Source organism: Dermacentor albipictus, chromosome 9, assembly GCF_038994185.2.
Source record: "Dermacentor albipictus isolate Rhodes 1998 colony chromosome 9, USDA_Dalb.pri_finalv2, whole genome shotgun sequence".
Taxonomy (NCBI): domain Eukaryota; kingdom Metazoa; phylum Arthropoda; class Arachnida; order Ixodida; family Ixodidae; genus Dermacentor; species Dermacentor albipictus.
The window spans coordinates 120317938-120336312 of NC_091829.1; the positions used below are offsets into that span (position 1 = coordinate 120317938).

Consider the following 18375-nt stretch of genomic DNA (forward strand, 5'->3'; position numbering starts at 1 on the left):
GAAGTATTTAGCGTTGCAGAGCCGATCCATAGCATCGTCTCTGGATCGTGCAAGGAGGTATACGTCTTTCTTCGGAATCTTGTTCAGTCGACAGTAATCGGCGCAGAAACGTAGGCTTCCGACCCTTTTCTTTACCGACTTTTCGATGGCTGGATGACGTCGTCGACTTGTTGTCTTATCGCTTCCCGTTCTCGCGTTGAAACTCGGTGTTCGCTTTGGCGGGGTGGTCGAGCATACTCTTCGGTTATTATGCGATGCTTTGTAACTGGTCTTTATGGAATCCTCGGTGACGTCGAAAACCAGTCTTTCTGCCATCGGAGAAAACCTTTGAGCTGTTCCTGCTTACTGATAGGGAGACTTGGATTTATGTCGAAGTCTGATTCTGGAACTGTGGTCGTCGAGGCAGATGCCGCAGAATCCTAGAGGACAAACACATTGCTAGTGTGCATAAATTTCTCGATGTACGCGATCGTCGCGCCGTTGTTGATGTGCGTGAACTACTGGCTGAAGTTGGTCAGCAACACTCGTTTTTCCTCCGCGCAGTAGAGCGATCCCTCATGCAACGCAGATTTCGCATTCGAACTGTAGGCGTTGGTCACCCTCTATGACGCCTTTTACATCAGCATGTATGTAAGTGCCGATGGAACTGGCAATGCTTGAGCAAGGTGGAATATTGACTTGATTTTCGAGCACACTCAAGGCATGGTGACTACGAGAGCTCTTCGGTGGTATCGCTTGATCTTCGGATAGCGTTATAGACTTCGATTTCAGGTTGATGCCTCTGCTGTGTTGGTTCAAGAAGTCCATGCCGAGAATTACGCCTCGTTAACACTGCTGGAAGATGGCGAAAGTGGCAGGGTAGGCGCGGTACTTAGCGGTAATTCTGGCCGTGCAGATTCTAGTCGGTGTTATCAGGTGTCCTGCTGTCCGGATTTGAAGGCATTCTTATGCAATCTTAACTGTGTTTAACTGGGCGGCAAAGGGCCCACTCATCACGTAGTAGTCGGCTCCTGTACCCACTGAGGCGGTGACTGCGTGGCCACGGAGAAGCACGTAGAGGTGGGTGGTTCTTTGTCATGCGTTACAGTTAGGTCTTGGCGTCGGATCACGGTTGCGTCGTGTTTACGCGTGGCTGGAACATCGCGTCGTGAGGCCTTCTTTTGTCGGCGTATTCTTTGCTTCGAGGCTTCGTCGGGATGGCGGCGTCTCGTAGAGATATCGTCTAGATAGGCTTTTCGGCGTCTTCGTCGACGGCGGAGGAGCTTCGTCAGTTCGACGAACAGCAACTGGACCTCCATCGATTGCTGCTTTTAGTTTTCCGGATATGGCCTGACTGAAGAGCTGGGCCAGTGTATGGCCGGCGCTGCGGTCACAGATAGCGGCCTGGTGACAGTGAATGTGAGAATCGTCGAGGACTCCACTGAGCGACGGCGAGGTAGTCGGTGATATCGCGAGGTCGTTCGCCAAGCTGTGGTGGCAGCACGTTGATGGCGAACCCTCGCAGTACCATCTCCCGGTATGGACATTGCGGAAGACGTGACCCCCTTCTCCGCTGTGCTAGCAGAGCGGGCGGTGGTCAGGAGTGCGCCAGACGTTTGCCTTCCTTGGGTGGTTTTGCTGGACGACGGGTGAGCGGGTTGGCGATGGCGGACGGCGGAACTGCGTCGTTACAGCGCCCCGGAGCGGGCGCGGAGGGTTAATTTGATGGCGGTTGATGGCGGCGCAGGTCATCGCTTCAGGTTCGGCCTCTGGTGATTCCGGCTGCCGTTCGGGAAGTTCCAGCGACCACTCGATTTCTTCTGTCACGATGTCAGCGATTGAGGCAACCTTATGCTGGGATCTTGGGAATATCCTATGAAGTTCCTCTCACACGACCGCTCTGATAATCTCGCGTATACCATCGGTGCCCAAGGATTGAACTTCAGGGTAGTTTGCTGGGATTGTGCGGCGGTTGAATTGACGACTCCGCATTTCCAGAGTTTTCTCGATGCTGGTGGATTCGCGAAGATACTCTTCGAAGGTCTTCGGTAGGTTTGGTATCATTCAGGTATCATTCAGGCATTCATTCAGGTTTGGTTCCTCCTTCACACCACGCATGCGAGGAGAATTTTCTTCTCCTCGGACATTTCCGGGTCCGCGTGGTGGAATAGAGGGCTCATTTCTTCTGTAAAGATGGCAACGTTCTCGTTTAGTAGCTGCATTCGGGCTTCCAATAGAATTTCGGCCCTTTCTTTCCGGACAACACTTGTGAAGGTACTTAGGAAGTTACAGCAGAACAAAGCCCACGTTGTGAGTGTCGACTCGGGATTCTCGAACTATTTCCTCATGGCGTCTTCCAAGGAGAAAGAAGTATACATGGCGCAGCTTACCGTAAGGGGTCCAGTTGTTGAAGGCTGAAATCCTTTCGAAAGCCTCGTCCCAGACTTCGGGATCGTCTGCCGAAGCTTCACGAGATGTAGTAGGCTCTCTGGGTTGCTGAAGCACGAGGGGGGAGGCTCATGCTGCCATTCTTGCCGACTTCGCGACGTTCTTTCTAGTCGACTCGGGTAGAAGACCATGCTCCGGGGGCAAGTTTTGTAGTCTGCGGCTTGCTCAATGGTCCGGGGCGACGCTGGTGTTGTTTTCCGGGTTTGGGCTTGGATTACGGCTTTGCGGGGGCGTTCGGTACATGAACGCACTAGCACCTCCAGCAGATGTCACGTGGTAGTGACGGTGAAGAAGGCAGCGAATCTGTGAATGACGAAACTAGCATTTTCGGGGTGAACCTGTGCACTCAAAAGTGAGTTACACTCAAAGGACAACGATAGCGGCGAACAGAGTCGGCGATTGTGGAAAATCTGATCAGCGGCTGTCAAACACGTCGGCTTTTATGTTCTTTTATGACTGTATTATACATATATTGTCGTATTAAATGTACTGAAGATCACGACTTATTAAGAAAGGTCACAACCTAATTCCCAATTGGTGTGACACGTGGCTAAAGATATTGAGCTAGAATTAGCGCAAATTACTATCACTTAGCCAAAAGTGGTCTAATCCTAGTTTTTCTTATAATATATAAACAAGAAATTATGCTAGGCTTCATCACCTAAATATTGTCACATGGTAGTGACGGTCAAGATAGCAGCACAACTGTGAATGACGAAACTAGCGTTTTATTTGGGGAACTTGGGCTCTCCAAAACAGGCTGCACTAAAAGAACAACCGCAGCGACGAACACAGTCGGCGATCGTCGAACATTTTAGATGCGAGCCGAGCCCTTCGGCTTTTATACATGAGTCATCGAAGGTTCCAGAATAATCGCTGCTGCATGCGTATCTCCAAGCAAGTACTACACGATTCACGTGGCGTATCCAGTCAGTTCACACAAGGTTCGATGACAGCACACAACGAATAGAACCATCGATAACATTCGAGAGACTTCTGATACATGCAGACGCGTCTTGCGCTGAGCGATAACATTTATTAGACGGTGAAACGCGGTCACCCAATAAAGAGTAACCTGTGTCAATATGTAGTCGGCAACATGGTTTTAAATATCCACTGGATTCCCTACACTGCCACCGTGTGCCCCAATGCAGCCTTATTATTTGAACATTTGCGTTGACGCATTCAAATCGCGCCTTCCCTTGGCCATAATCTCCAATGCTATTCACTGCGTGCTTGGAAGAAGTATTCAAGCTACTAAATTGGAAAGGCATAGGAGTAAGGATCGACGGCGAATATCTCAGATACTTTCGATTTGCTGATGACATTGTTCTATTCAGCAATACTGCAGACGAGTTACAACAAATGATTGAGGACCTTAACAGAGAGAGTGTAAGAGTGGGTTGAATATTAATATGCAGCAGACAAAGTTTATGCTGAATGTTTCTATGTTTCTTTTTGTTGTTTCTATTCTCCACTGCTGTTATAGTCCTAAGAGGGCTGATAGTATGAATGAATGAATGAATGAATGAATGAATGAATGAATGAATGAATGAATGAATGAATGAATGAATGAAGTAATTAATTAATAGCCGAGCAAGGGAACAAGAGTTCAGGATCGCCAGTCAGCCTCCAGAGTCTGTGAAAGAGCACGTTTACCTAGGTCAATTAATCACAGGGAACCCTGGTCATGAGAAGGAAGTTCATAGAAGAATAAAAATTGGTTCGATCGCATACGGCAAACATTGTCAGCTTTTGACTGGAAGCTTACCATTATCATTTAAAAGGAAGGTGTACGATCAGTGCATTTTACCGGTGTTGGCATATGGGGCAGAGACTTGGAGACTGACAAAGAACCTTGAGAACAAGTTAAGGACCGCGCAAAGAACGATGGAACCAAGAATGCTAGGCATAACTTTAAGAGACAGAAAGAAAGCGCTTTGGATCAGAGAGAAAACGGGTATAGCTGATATTGTCATCATCATCGTCAGCCTGGTTACGCCCACTGCAGGGCAAAGGCCTCTTCCATACTTCTCCAACTACCCCGGTCACATACTAATTGTGGCCATGTTGTCCCTGAAAACTTCTTCAGCTGTCTACATCTGCAATGCGCAATTTTGTTCTTACACACCACGGCGGCTACCACGGCGTACATCTCCGTGTTTTCCCGCCACAACTGCCGCGTGGTTGTATTGAGAGTAGACGACAGCAGGCGCAGCCAGCAGCAACGGCGGCCACCGCAGGTGCACTCCCCTACTGCGCATGTGCGGCGAAATCGACTGTCGTTTCTTTCTTCTGCGCCGTACTATCGTTTGTTATCTTTTTTGGTCCCTTTTCGGACGTTAGCCAAGCCAGCTAGATACCACCGTACGAGACCACGCATACGTGCTCATTCATTCAGGTCCATCAGGTAAACAGCTTCGCTGGAAAGCATATATCCTTCCGCACGCAACCTGAATTTGTCTCTGATATCGTGCCCTTGTCCCAACACTTACCTGCCACGTAAGAAGCAATTCAAAATAGGGCCACTCGTTTCAATTATATTAATAGTGAATACCGCTCAAGGGCGATACGAAAATACTTTCTATTTCCTTTCACCTAATCCTTTAGCAGTTGCTTCATAAATCGCTCCTTAACCACCACACTTTACGTTTAGGAATATTGCACACGTTGTGCAGTAAAGACACTTCTTGCGATTTATCATAGAGAAATTTCAATTAGTGGAAGCAGTATTTTACGGCTGGGCCTTCGCTTTCTGTACCATAAGAAAAGACTCAGAACAAACATAATTAAATGTGTCTTCCATAACCACCTGGCTCGCGATAGGAGGCGGTATGCAGATGTCTGTATCATGTTATGGCTTACAGGAGGTGTATGGGTGGAATGAGAGTTGTAACTTAGGTTACAACGTACACCTAAGGTGATATAGACGTATTTGACTCATCAATGCTTCCACGTGCCATTCACTCGCGGAATACCTTTACAAAGGCATACTTGTAAAAAGCAACCCCGACAAATTCTGGCAGTCGCTTAATAAGCATACAGCCAGCTAACTCATGCTATTCCTTTTTTATCCTTCTTCTTTATTGGAATGACCTGCGTGTTACAGCATTCAGCTTTTGTCGTTCTTTTCCAGATTCTCATGTGCTTATCAAATTATGCTTTTTATGTTCTTTTCTTTGGTTGCCTGGCACTGACAGGTGTATATAGTTTTTACATTGTAATTTTTCCTGGTGCTGTTTCTACTTTGTTTCCATCGGTTTTATTTCGAAGTGTGTATATGTGCTTTTGTTAGCTTTTTATTACTTTTATTTGTATGACTTGGCTCTTCAATAAAAAACGATATCGCAGTTTTAAATTGCACGTAATAATATAGTTAAAGAGGAGAAAGTTGTTGGACCTTACACTACCCCCCAAAATATAACGCGGCTTTGCTAGCGGGGCCTTTGCTAAATCCTTTTAAACAGTGCAACAAATTGACATGGACTGTAAATTTATGGACGGATTTTGTCCGCTTTACATGCTCCAACCGAAGCAGTTTACTGAACTGCAATGTGTCTTGTATTGGTGTAAGTGTTCCAGATATTTAAACTTCGTGCTTTTATTTATTTGATCCTATGAATTTTTGGTAACTTCCGTAAAAACATCCAGGCCACGAAATGAAAGTTGACAGTCACCAGAATCTACTTTTCCCTCTGAAATGGCACAAGTGTGAATTCAATCGTTTAAACGGTCGGTTCGTCAACATATTTCTGCGTTTACATGCACTTGAATAGACAAGCTTCGACTTGCAAGCCTCACAAGCGTGCAAGCAGTTATGGTTGACGTCCCGCACCTCGTGCACAAAGAACTTTCTCTCACCCGACCTTCTTCCGCCAGGCCTCGTCGAAATGAAGCGTGACTTCCTAATTCGCCATGACCGTTTCGAGTGTTTGCCTGTCTGCCGAAAGCACCGCAGCGTACAGGCCTCTTTTGTGTGTGTATGTGTGTGTGGGTGTGCGAGTTCAGAGAGGCCCTTTTCTCGAATTGGACCTAGAGGAGAACTTCCAAGAACTCGCAACGCGCAGAAGAGGCGGACAGGAGTCTACAATTCCTGGAGGCGTGACGACCTCCTCTCTGCAGCAAGCTTGGTATCGCTCCTCTCTGCAGCAGCTCTTTCTGTGCCGGTCAGTGACGTCGATGGAAGCAAGATCCAGCCCACGATTGTAGAGAGCCTATTTAAGGGGCTCCGAAATGTACTTTTAAACACTTCACGCTCTTCTCATTTTCTTTCATCTACCTTTGAATAAACCATGCAAGTTTCGCACTAGAAATCGTCTCGCCCTTGCTTGGTCGCCATGGTCTGCCGGATGCCTGCAGCCCGCCGACAACGCCACGCTACCCAATAAGTAACGTCGGTCGAGCTTCGATAGGCAGGCGCCGCTACAACTCGGCAGCAGTACGATACGCTACCCTGGAGTACGCAACAAACTGGCTGGCAGCGATTGGGATACGGAACCCTGGAGACCCCAACTTAGACGACAACTACGAGATCGTAGCCTCTTCATCCTGGTGACAACGTTCGGAAGGAAGGTGTCTGGATTCGTGACTGCATATGGTGAGTGCACGGCTTTTCTTCACTGAGATATCACTTGGCTTTTATGTATTTTTTGGAAAGTAAAGTGCAGTGATTTTTCTTGAACCATTGACAGAAGTTTGAGTGCGTCAAGGTTGTTATAGAGTGAAGAGTTAGCAGCACTAAGGACAGCCATGAACTTGAAGGCACTAAAGAAGCCGGAATTGTTGAGCTTGTCCAAAGAATTGGGCCTCCAAATTTCTGAATCAAAGAGAAAGCCGGAGACCATTGAGGTGGTCGAAGCGACCGAGACAGACGACGATTAACTTGAACGATGAACGAAGACGACGATTCATGGATTTCAACCTCGCACAACTTGTTGATAAACCTACTCGTACTACTGCAGTTTCCGCTAATATCCTTGATCTCATTTTTACTACAACACCTGATCTTGTTTCTAAACTTACTTATATCCCTGGTTTAAGTGACCACTTGATTATTCATTTCACTTTGCGTGCCCATGTTTCTACTAAAAAGAGCTTTAAGGTTGTTCGCGATTACAAGCACGCCGATACGGCTTCTATCACGGCAGAAATGGAATTATTCACAGCTGCTTACATCCACGGTTTTGGCGAACGCTCAGTTGAGGATGACTGGCAACTTTTCAAAAATAAACTACTATCTTTAATTAACAGTTATATACCTCAACAAAATATACCCTCAAACACTAGATCACCATGGTTCAACAACTCTCTTAAACGACTGCGCAACAAAAAGAAACGGTTATGTCACCGGGTCAAGCAATCGAATCTCCCCGCTCATCGGTCAACGTGCCGTCAAGTGGAAACTGAGTATATCCGAACGACTAGTAATGCTAAAACTACCTTCTTGAGTATTACACTGCCTTCGTTTCTTCAAACGAGTCCGCGCAAGTTTTGGAGTGTTTTGAATGGCACTAAAGCAAACATTATACATTTAATTTACCCTGATGGCACCAGTGTTCCACCTAATCAATGTTGCAGCGTTTTGAATGAGGCGTTTGTCTCTTTCCTCAATGCCAATATCACCGTCTATTTACCGAGTGCACCAAGTTCAAGCTTCCCTGCGATGGATCCCATAATAATTTACTGGGTTGGTATTAGCCGGCTAATCAATAATCTGCAAATTTCTTTTGCCAGTGCGCCTGATAGTATTAATTAAAAAATATTGAAATGCACTGAGGTGTTTTCATCTGTTATTCATTATAAAATTTTTGCTCAGTCGTTGCAGCCTTCTTCGCTCCCGCGTGACTGGAAGAAAGGAAAGGTGGTTCCAGTCCCAAAGTAAGGCAATGCGCATGCTTCTGAGAACTACCGTCCCATTTCATTGACAAGCATCCCATCCAAACTTTTGGAACACATCATTTACTCGAACCTTGTTGAATTTTTGGAAACCAATTCATTGTTTCATTCCTGTCAACATGGCTTCAGAAAAATGTACTCGTGCGAAACACCCAACTAGCTTGCTTTACTAATGATCTTTTTGCTGCATCTGACAATAACTTTGACGTTGACTGTATTTTCTTGGACTATGCTAAGGCCTTTGATACCGCAACGCACGATCTACTAAACCTTAAACTCGATCAGCTTAACACTGATCCTTTAGTATTAGCCTGGATTAAGAACTTCCTTTCCAATCGAACTCAGTACGTAACTGCCAATAACACTTCCTCTGCTTTTTCAACGGTTACATCAGGGGTCCCGCAGGGATCCGTCCTCGGGCCTCTGCTCTTTCTAATATATATTAACAATCTCCCTGACTGCGTGAAATCGTCTTCAATTAACCTATTTGCTGATGACTGCCTAATATAGGATTAGTGACCCCGCCGATTCCACTGAACTACAAGAAGACCTTAACAATTTATCTATATGGTACAATGCGTGGAACATGAAACTAAACGTAAATAAATCTAAATATATGCGCATATCCCGCCGCTCTAACAATACTGACAGGCGCATGTATTTTCTGAATAGCGCTCCTCTCTGTCAAGTTAATGTTTACAATTATCTCGGCCTTTACATCGCTCACGATCTATCATGGCACAAGCATGTTGAATTTATAACTTCTAACGCTAATCGCACGCTAGGCTATCTGCGCAGAAACTTTCACGCCGTTCCTGCATCTTTAAAACTGACGCTCTACAAAACACTTGTTGGATCGAAATTAGAATATGCCTCGGCCATCTGGGATCCCCCTCAAGTATCACTAAACCTCTCCCTCGAAGCCATTCAGAACCGCGCGTCCCGCTTTATTCTATCTAATTACTCTCGTCATGCTAGCGTAACACTCATGAAGCAAACCCTTAACATACCGGAACTTTCAGTACATCGTGCATACAGTCGCCTCTGCCTTTTCCACAACATTTACCACAACCCGGTATTAAAAGAAAAACTTCTTACTCCTCCTTCCTACTTTTCATCCCGCAGCGATCACCTTCATAAAGTTTTCGTGCCATCTTGTCGCACAGACGCGTACTATTACTTTTTTTTACCTCGCACCTGCAATGACTGGAACCACCTCCCCGCATCGGTCGCTACTATTATAGACTCATCGAGGTTCAAGACTGCTGTTTTACATGCCATATAACAAATATTTTTTTCATTGATCTGCATTCTTTTTCTGTGTATATGTACCACTCCTTTCTGTAGCGCCTACGGGCCTTGCTAGTATTTAAAATAAATAAATAAATAAATAAATAAATAAATAAATAAATAAATAAATAAACTGACGGAATGCCTAGAGAGTATTACAGAGAAAGAAGAAGAACGGAAGCGCTTAGAAGAAAAAGAAGAGAGCGAGCGGGCAGCACGTGAGGCCAAAGAAGAGCGCGACCTCAGGAACGTATGTGATGCCATATATAATTTTATAATGGAAACAAGGAGACTTTCATGCTAATTTTACTGTTTTATTTTCCACAACAAGGAACCAAAATAATGAACTTCTAATTTTAAGAAACTATGAAAATTATTATTAACGATTAGAATTCATTCATTATCTCATTTTCAGTAAAAAAATTCTATTTAGGTATTTACTCTATTTCGACCCACTGCCGCCCGATTCATGGCCAATCCCCCGTTGTGGGTTGTGCTATAATAATAGGCACCAAACCAAACCGAACCTCGAAATGAAGCGCCAAGAGATTGAGCTCTTGAAAGCTCAAAATTCTGAAAGACCTAGCACAGAGGCACGCGAAAGCGAGCGCAGAATGCAGTGGCGTAGCAATAGGGGGGGCCGGGGGGCCGTGGGCCCCGGGTGCAAGGGGCCTGTGGACGCGGGGGGGGGGGGGGGTGTCATATACGTCTGAAGACACCCCTCTTTCCTCCGGCTACACCCGGGGGGGGGGGAGGGGTATGACAGAAGACCTATGGGCTCCGGGTGCCAGACGACCTAGCTACGCCACTGGCAGAATGACAGATTTCATGGCACCCTACGCAGTAGGTAGGGACATAGGTCCTTTTCTGGTACAGTTTGAACGCACGTGTGAGAAGGCGAAATTCGCGAGAAACATGGACCGCAACGCTTGCTCACACTTCTGCCACGTGAGGTAGCTGATATCGTCGCCCTCATGGGGAAAGAAGAAGCAGAGGACTTCGATGAAGTCAAAGCGAACCTGCTTAAAAAGTATAGATTGTCAGCGGAAGCATTTAGGCGAAAATTCGGGGAAGTCGAGAAGACCAAAAGCGAGTCATACTCAGATTTTGCATACACCTTGGAGGTAAACCTGAAGGAATGGCTCAGAGAAGAGGGTGCAGTCGCCGACGCCGAAAAGACAATGCAGTGCGTTGCTTTAGGACAGTTCTACCGCCGGCTGCCAATAAACATCATGTATTGGGTTCAGGATAGACCAGGCGTAGACACTATCATGAGAGCGGCCAATCTCGCTGAGGAGTACGTAACCCGCCGTGCGGACGAAGGCAACGAAGCTCCTAAGAAGGAGATGAGTAAATACAGACCCGACAAGCCAAAGCGATGGTCAAAGTTGAGTTGGTATAAAGCAATGGAAAGGTCAGATTCAGTGAAAAGTAGTGACGAGAACAGCAAGGGAAGGGAGGAGACACCCGGACGGAGTGCAGAAAGGCAGAAGGAAAAAACTTTCGAAGCTAAGAAACCAGTAATTTGCTACAACTGCCAGCAAACGGGGCATATCTCCGTGGGGTGCAAAAATCCCAAACTAGTATAGATGTCACTAAGTAGTAACGTAGAAATTCTGAACTTGCTAGAGCCATACATTCGAGACCTCGTGGTAAACGGCAAGCCGTGTAGAGTGCTTCGCGACTTGGCAGCCACAATGGACGTAGTGCACCCGTCGTACGTTGAGGAAGGCCAGTTCACGGGAGAATGTGCTTGGATAAGGCAAGCCGTAGAAACCTCCAGTGCTTGTCTCCCTGTGGCCAAGATTCGTATCGCAGGACCTTTTGGAGCACTAGACACTGAAGCTGCCGTCTCGGCACATCTGCCACCGCAGTATTCGTATTTGTTTTCTAACAAATCAGAGGATTTGCCATGACGCAAGGGAATCGGGTTTAGTGAGAGAACAGTGCAAGCCCTAACTCGTTCCAAGGCAAGGGAGCCCGCGGCCAAGGCAGTGTACGAATGTCTAGTGGTGAAGGAAACAGTGACGGAGGATTCGTCAACCAGCACAAAACAGGACAGCCCTATAGGAAATAATGCGGAAAGTGCACCAGCTAAGGAAGAAGTCAGGCAAGCTCCGGAACCTGAAATGTCTCGCAAGGCAGAATGCAGAAAGTTGTTCAACGTAAGCCCTGCCACAATGATTACTGAGCAGGAAATGCGTAAGGCACAAAGCAATGCTAAGCACTACTATGACCGGACGGCTCGCACGCAACGCTTTGAAGTGGGGGAAAAGGTAATGATCCTGAAACCCTCGTCGAAAAACAAACTATAGGTTCAATGGGAAGGACCATTTGACATAATTCAGAAACTATCTGAAACAAATTACGTAATCACGGTACCGGTAAAACGAAGGACACCACCCAAGTGCACCATAGAAATCTACTTAAACCCTACCGGCAGAGGGAAGCTATTGTGAACATGTCTCTTAATCAACCTGAGGAAATGCCTGTCGACTTTCCAGAGTCAACAGCAGTGACGGAGGCAAAAGACATTCACGAGACCATTGACAAGTTAGTAGAACAGGCGGAGTTTAATGCCAATCAAAGGGCCGAACTGAGGGAACTCGTGTTTGAATTTAACGACAGACGTATTTTCAGACACACCGGGCAGGACCACTGCGATCGTTTACGATATCGAATTAACCTCGTCAGACCCAGTTCGTTCGAAAGCTTATCGCGTTTCACCTCGTCAACGTGAAGTCATGACCGCTGAAATAAACACGATGTAAGAGCTTGGTGTAATCGAGCCCGGAGAGAGTGATTAATACTTCGCCTCTTATCTTAGTTGAGGTCCCAGGAAAGGAGCCGCGACCGTGTATCGACTACCGCAGGCTCAATTTAATCACGAAGGACCAGACTTACCCAATACCGCATATCGAGGAAAGACTTGAGAAAGGGAGCTGTGCTAATTTCATCTCTACGCTCGATTTAGTCAGAGGGTATTGGCAGGTTCCGTTGACCGAGAGGGCAAGCAGGCTTGCAGCGTTTATTTCCCTGATGGGAACCTTTCGTCCGAAAGTCCTGAGCTTTTGATTGAAGAATGCACCGTATTGCTTCTCTAGCCTTATGGACCAGGTGCTACGAGGAATGGAGGACTTTGCCCTTACGTATCTCGATGACATAGCAATCTTTTCTTCATCATAGGCGGACCATATGCAACACCTGTAAACCGTGCTGTGTCGTCTACGAGAGGCCAACTTACTGTTAAGGCTCCCAAATGCCAATTAGGGCGCGTCGAGGTAGCTTATCTAGGTCATGTAATAGCGCAAGGCTATCGTCGGCTTTCCGAAGTTAAACTGACCGCAATAGACAACCTCCCGCAACCCCACACCAAGCGAGACATCAGATCATTCCTTGGCTTGGCGGGTTATACCCAAATATATATCCCGTGGTATTCCGAGATTGCGAGTTCTTTGACGGATGCTCTCAGAAAAACAGAACCACAAACGGTAAAGTGATATGACGCAAAAGAAAAGGCTTTTAGTATGCTGAAGAAAGCACGAACGAGTCAGCCAGTGTTGAACGCGCCCGACTACTCTAAGCCATTCATTATTCAGTGTGATGCCAGTCACAGGGGTATGGGGGTGGGGCTCTGTCAAAAGAGAGATGACGAGAACGAACACCCTGTACTGTACGCCAGTAGAAAACTTTCAGTTCGTGAGGAAGCATACAGTGCATCAGAAAAAGAATGCGCCTGCGTAATATGGGCGGTACAGAAGCTAGCTTGCTATATCGCTGGTTCAAGGTTCACCATAGAGACTGACCACTGTCCCCTCACATGGCTGCAGTCCATGTCTACGAAAAGTGGTCGTCTTTTGCGCTGGAGCTTGGCTCTTCAACAGTACAGCTCCAATATTCGTTACAAGAAGGGTAAGCTTAACGGCAATGCCGATGGTTTGAGTCGTTGCCTCTAGAGTAACGAAAGCCTCATGCTCATCCGGGTTTCCGTGGCATTGTTACGTTCGTTCATATGTTTCTCCGAATTCATACCTTTTTCCGAAGTGTAGTCGATTGTTAGATGATTTGAATAACAGCGTCATAATGCTTTCAACAAATGGCTGTTTTTAGTGTTCAGGGAGAGAGGACGCGCGTAGGGAATGGGAATGGTGTAGCGGGTTTTCTCTTTTTTAAAAAGCCGGGCGTGTCTTGGGGCAGGGCGGCCTTGTGCTCGCTGCTTTGTGGTTGTGGGTCCGGCACTGTTCTGGGGTGATTGCTTACCCACGCAGGAGACGAAAAGTTGCGAGACCTGCTTGCAAGACCAATTTCACCGGACCGGACCAGGGAGAAATGTCACAAGAGCACCACGAGGACTGATGACCACTCCCAGGAATCTACCTGCTACGAAATAAAGGTTCGTCACCTCTAAGGGGAATTCTGCGACCGAAACGCCGATCCCTCGTACAGCGGCTGCTGGCCCCTACACGTCGGGATCTTCCTCCCCCGCCGGAGATGCTGTTAGGGTTGGCGTCCCGCACCTCGTGCACAAAGAACTTTCTCTCACCCGACCTTCTTCCACCAGGCCTCATCGAAATGAAGCGTGACTTCCTAATTCCCCATGACCGTTTCGAGTGTCTGCCTGTCTGCCGGAAGCCCCGTAGCGTACAGGCCTCTTTTGTGTGTGTATGTGTGAGTGGGTGTGCGAGTTTAGAGAGGCCCTTTCCTCGAATTGGACCTAGAGGAGAACTTCCACGAAGCCGCAACGCGCAGAAGAGACGGACAGGTGTCTGCAATTCCAGGAGGCGGGACGACCTCCTCTCTGCAGCAAGCACGGTATAGCTCCTCTCTGCAGCAGCTCTTTCTGTGCCGGTCACGTGACCTCGATGGAAGCAAGATTTCACCCACAATTGTAGAGAGCCTATTTAAGGGGCTCCGAAATGTACTTTTAAACAGTTCATGCTCTTCTCATTTTCTTTCATCTACCTTTGAATAAACCGTGCAAGTTTCGCACTAGAACTCGTCTCGCCCTTGCTTGGTCGCCATGGTCTACCAAATGCCTGCAGCCCGCCGACAACACCACGCTACCCAATAAGTAACGTCGCTCGAGCTTGGATAGGCAGGTGCCGCTACAACTCGGCAGCAGCACGATACGCTACCCTGAAGTACGCAACCAAGCACACCGGCAGAGTAAAGAGAGACTGCTTGCGATTTCTCCTTGAGCTACTTTAATTTGTTGCAGCAATAATCTGTGGCTTGCTTTCTTTTTCTGCACTGCAATAAACGGAACAAAACGAATATACTTACCTATCCCTGCTATAACAAGCAGATTCCAGGTAAGCAGTGGCAGGTAGCTATCTATATGACGTTATGGCCTGCAGCCGGTGCATTGGAGTAGGCGCCAAGCTAAGGCTTTGTTTTAAGAACCCACACTGTCTTCAGCTTGTACTGATGTTCTGCATTTTGATTCGATGCATTGTCTAGCGTAAACACATTATTGACAAACGATTGACATACCTGTCCTTTGAAACATCAGCACATGGTCCATTTGCTTGCGGCGATTCCGTTTCCATGCGATGCAGAAGAGATGCGGCTGGCGGTGAAAGCGCCATGTCGCTTTTCAGAGACTCTGCGTATTGGACAGCGTTTTGATTACTCAAATAAATCTAACTAAGTCCTCCAACGCTTGCTTCTTTCCTGAGCAAGTGCAATAAATGCAGCACTAGATACATCGAAATTTACTTATAGCATTCATCTATTTTTTTTCCTGACAAGAGATTGTGAGTACGGCGCAGATTGATATTTACGTATTACTTGGATCGCATTCGTTACTTTAGAACATTTCCTTTAGAACAGAACAAACAAAGAGTGATTCCCTTTCAAATTTTTTTTTTTACTTTCAATGTATCATTGAAATCATTTTATGGACCATATTGTAGCCAGAAGACTCCAATAAAAGTAGGCACAAGGGCCGTGCTCAATGTAATGGTCCAAACCTTTGTTTGTACGCAAGCCCTGTTTTCTAAAATGATATTTGCTTTCTTTGGCTTATACCAACTGTGCCTGCCCTGAAATTTTGTGGAAGCTTGATGACGCTCGACTGCTGATTCGTCGCCACCTACTCAAGCAATATCCAGCCCAGCGCATCGCAAATGGAACGTTGCCGCTCCGTGTGCGCGGTCGAGGCTTGCCTCGTCCCGCTAGAGCGCAACTACTCAAGCTAAGCGTTGGCTCTGTGAGCGTGTGCGCACCTTTATACAGACAAGAACGTGTGGCCAGTCCAGCGTGTACGTCTTGTAGTTGCTGCCAGGTACTTCAGCACCTGATATTGAAGTGTCCCGCTTTCAGTGCGCAGCGCATGTCTCTAGTGAGGGATTATGATTTCCTTGGCCTGCGGTGTACGACACTCTATGTTTGCACCCGAGTGCTTCGTCGCTTAAACGACGTCGCTAAACGTCGCTTCTTTCTGTCCTCTCGAAGTAAAATCCCCTTGTTTACCTTAGTTCTACGTTTGTGGTCACTGCATGGTGCAGAGATTGCAATAGCGAGAGATACCAGTTTTGCATATTTCGCGGAGATGATTAAGAAGCATGTGTCTCGCTTACGAATAGCATTCTTGCGAATTGTTAGACTGCACGGTGGGGTCAGCACTGGCGAGACTCGAATGCGCTTAGGAGCCGAGACGTTGCCACGTCGGAGAGACAGGAACTAACCACTTTTTATTTTCCACGCTCACGCACTCACACCGTAACGCTGCCCTGTAAGAAAGGGCGCTTCTCTGCGGAAAGACGAGCTTATTCGGGTGAATTTTCTCCTTTAAAGAAACGCAACTCACTGGTCGGCGAAGATCAAAGTACCTGTCGCTATCGTCCGCGCTGAAAGACGTCTGGAGGACCGATAACTATCTCGAAAATGGGAGAAAGTGCTGCTCGTGATAATTGTGCAGAGCACTCTAGTCGGGATAGACAGAGACTACCCTGTGCTGGTGGCGAGCGGAAAAGAGCCATACGAGTTTTCCCGGTGATGATATAGTTTGTGCCGGCAGTGTTGTGTTTGTAGCGCCGTGAAACGGCGCTTCCGTGCGCAATTCCAAAAGCACATGCGCAAGGAACCACGTGACTTTTCTTCGCGTGCTTCGGAGTGAATAAACGTTCAGTTTTTGTTTGGTACGTGTGGTTGCTTATACTCGCTTAGCTCAGCCTAGCATCGCGTTCCAACATTGGTGACCCGGACGTGATCAGCAGCCACCTGGGTTGAGCATCAATGTCGCTATGACTTCGACGTCGACGACGGACTCCACGACTATGACTTCGACATCCACGACGGACGCTACGCCGACAGTCTCTTCAGTCGACGTTAAGCTGCCCCCATTTTGGACCGCGGACCCTGCACTCATATATAGTCTATTCAAGTAGAAGCGCCGTTCGCAGCACGACGCATCACAGCGGATCTTACCAAATACCACTACGTCGTAAGCAGTCTCTCGCCGCCCATGGCCCGTGAAATACGGGATCTTTTACTCGACCCGCCTGCTGAAAAAGCATATGCAACGCTAAAAGAAACCCTCATGTACCGTGTCACGCCCCCCGAGTCGCAGCGACTATAGCAATTGTTTCGCGACACGGACCTCGGCCACCGTACTCCCCAGTCAGCTGTTGCGCACATGCAACTATTGTGCGGTGAAACGAAAAACACTGAAGACTGAGCATTATTCGGAGAACTCTTTTTGCAAAAGCTGCCGTCAAGTGTCCGCTCGGTTGTCGCTGCGTCAGAGCAGAAAGACCTACCTGTGGTCGCCGAGCTTGCCGATCGGCTCATGGCGATCACCACGCCCACATCAATGGCTGCCGTGCCAGCACCACAGGCCCAGGACGAACTTCAGCAAATGCATGAAGATATTTCTCGACTTACCGAGACGTTATCAGCTTTGTGCACAAGCAGGAAAGCACAAAATTCAAGCGAGCCAAAAACGTACTCGCCATCACAAACTCAGCGGGAGAAGACATGCTGGTATCATCGGCGGTTCGGAAATGCTGCGCGTAACTGTGTTCCACCCTGCGCGCGCTCGGGAAACGACCGCTGCAAGCACTGAGGGCGACCAGTGCTTCTACGTTGCCTACAAGTCGTCCCTTTGTATTTTTAGAGCGCAGCTCTTTGGCGTCCGTTCCTGGGTTTCGCGTCGTCGTCGGCGTTGTCGTCAGCCTCGTAACCAGCTCCGCCCCCCTTTCATCCCCCCAGCGCTAGCAGCGACCGACTGATACCGCTGGATGCCGCTGACGCCGCTAGGGAGTCAAGATAACGTGACTGCATAGAACACCGTCGCAGCCATGCAGAAAGAGGAGGAAAGGGTCCCCCCCCCCCCCCCTGTTCTTGTGTGGCGGATAGGGTGCTCTTCAGTTGCCGACGCGCCGGTTATTTCACGTACGCCCCGGCATGTCGACGAATACGTGACCACCTTCCCACGGCTAGACCTGGTTCTTAGCGCTGCGGAAGCGAGGGTATCATATTGTTTGTGTCGGCATCGGCGGCGTTGTCCCTGAAACCAACTCCGCAGCTGGGGTTGACTCACTATCGGCGTCAGCGGCATCAGTCAATCGCTGCTATCTCTTCCCTCCTCCCTTTATCGTGTTGTCCGCTTGCTGCGCGCGCTTCTGCCCCCATCGTTTGCCGCTGGGTTTACACGCCGCCCCCCTCACCCCTCTTCCTGCGAGTCTCCGGTTGTCAAAGCGCCGGCTCGAACTTAATTCCTTTCTTCGCTCCTCCTCCAATGCAACCCCTGTGCGGTGG

The 18375-nt window shown here is 47.8% G+C and overlaps 1 protein-coding gene across 2 annotated transcripts in view; it reads right to left on the minus strand.

The window, feature by feature from the left end:
* The window catches only part of LOC135911222 (uncharacterized), a 100551-nt gene that overhangs the window by 25939 nt on the left and 56237 nt on the right, over positions 1 to 18375 (minus strand). For both annotated transcript variants that reach the window (XM_070526297.1, XM_065443418.2), the window contains one exon: positions 15106 to 15217. In XM_070526297.1, coding sequence (XP_070382398.1) covers positions 15106 to 15217 — 112 coding nt within the window. The remainder of the gene's footprint in view (positions 1 to 15105; positions 15218 to 18375) is intronic.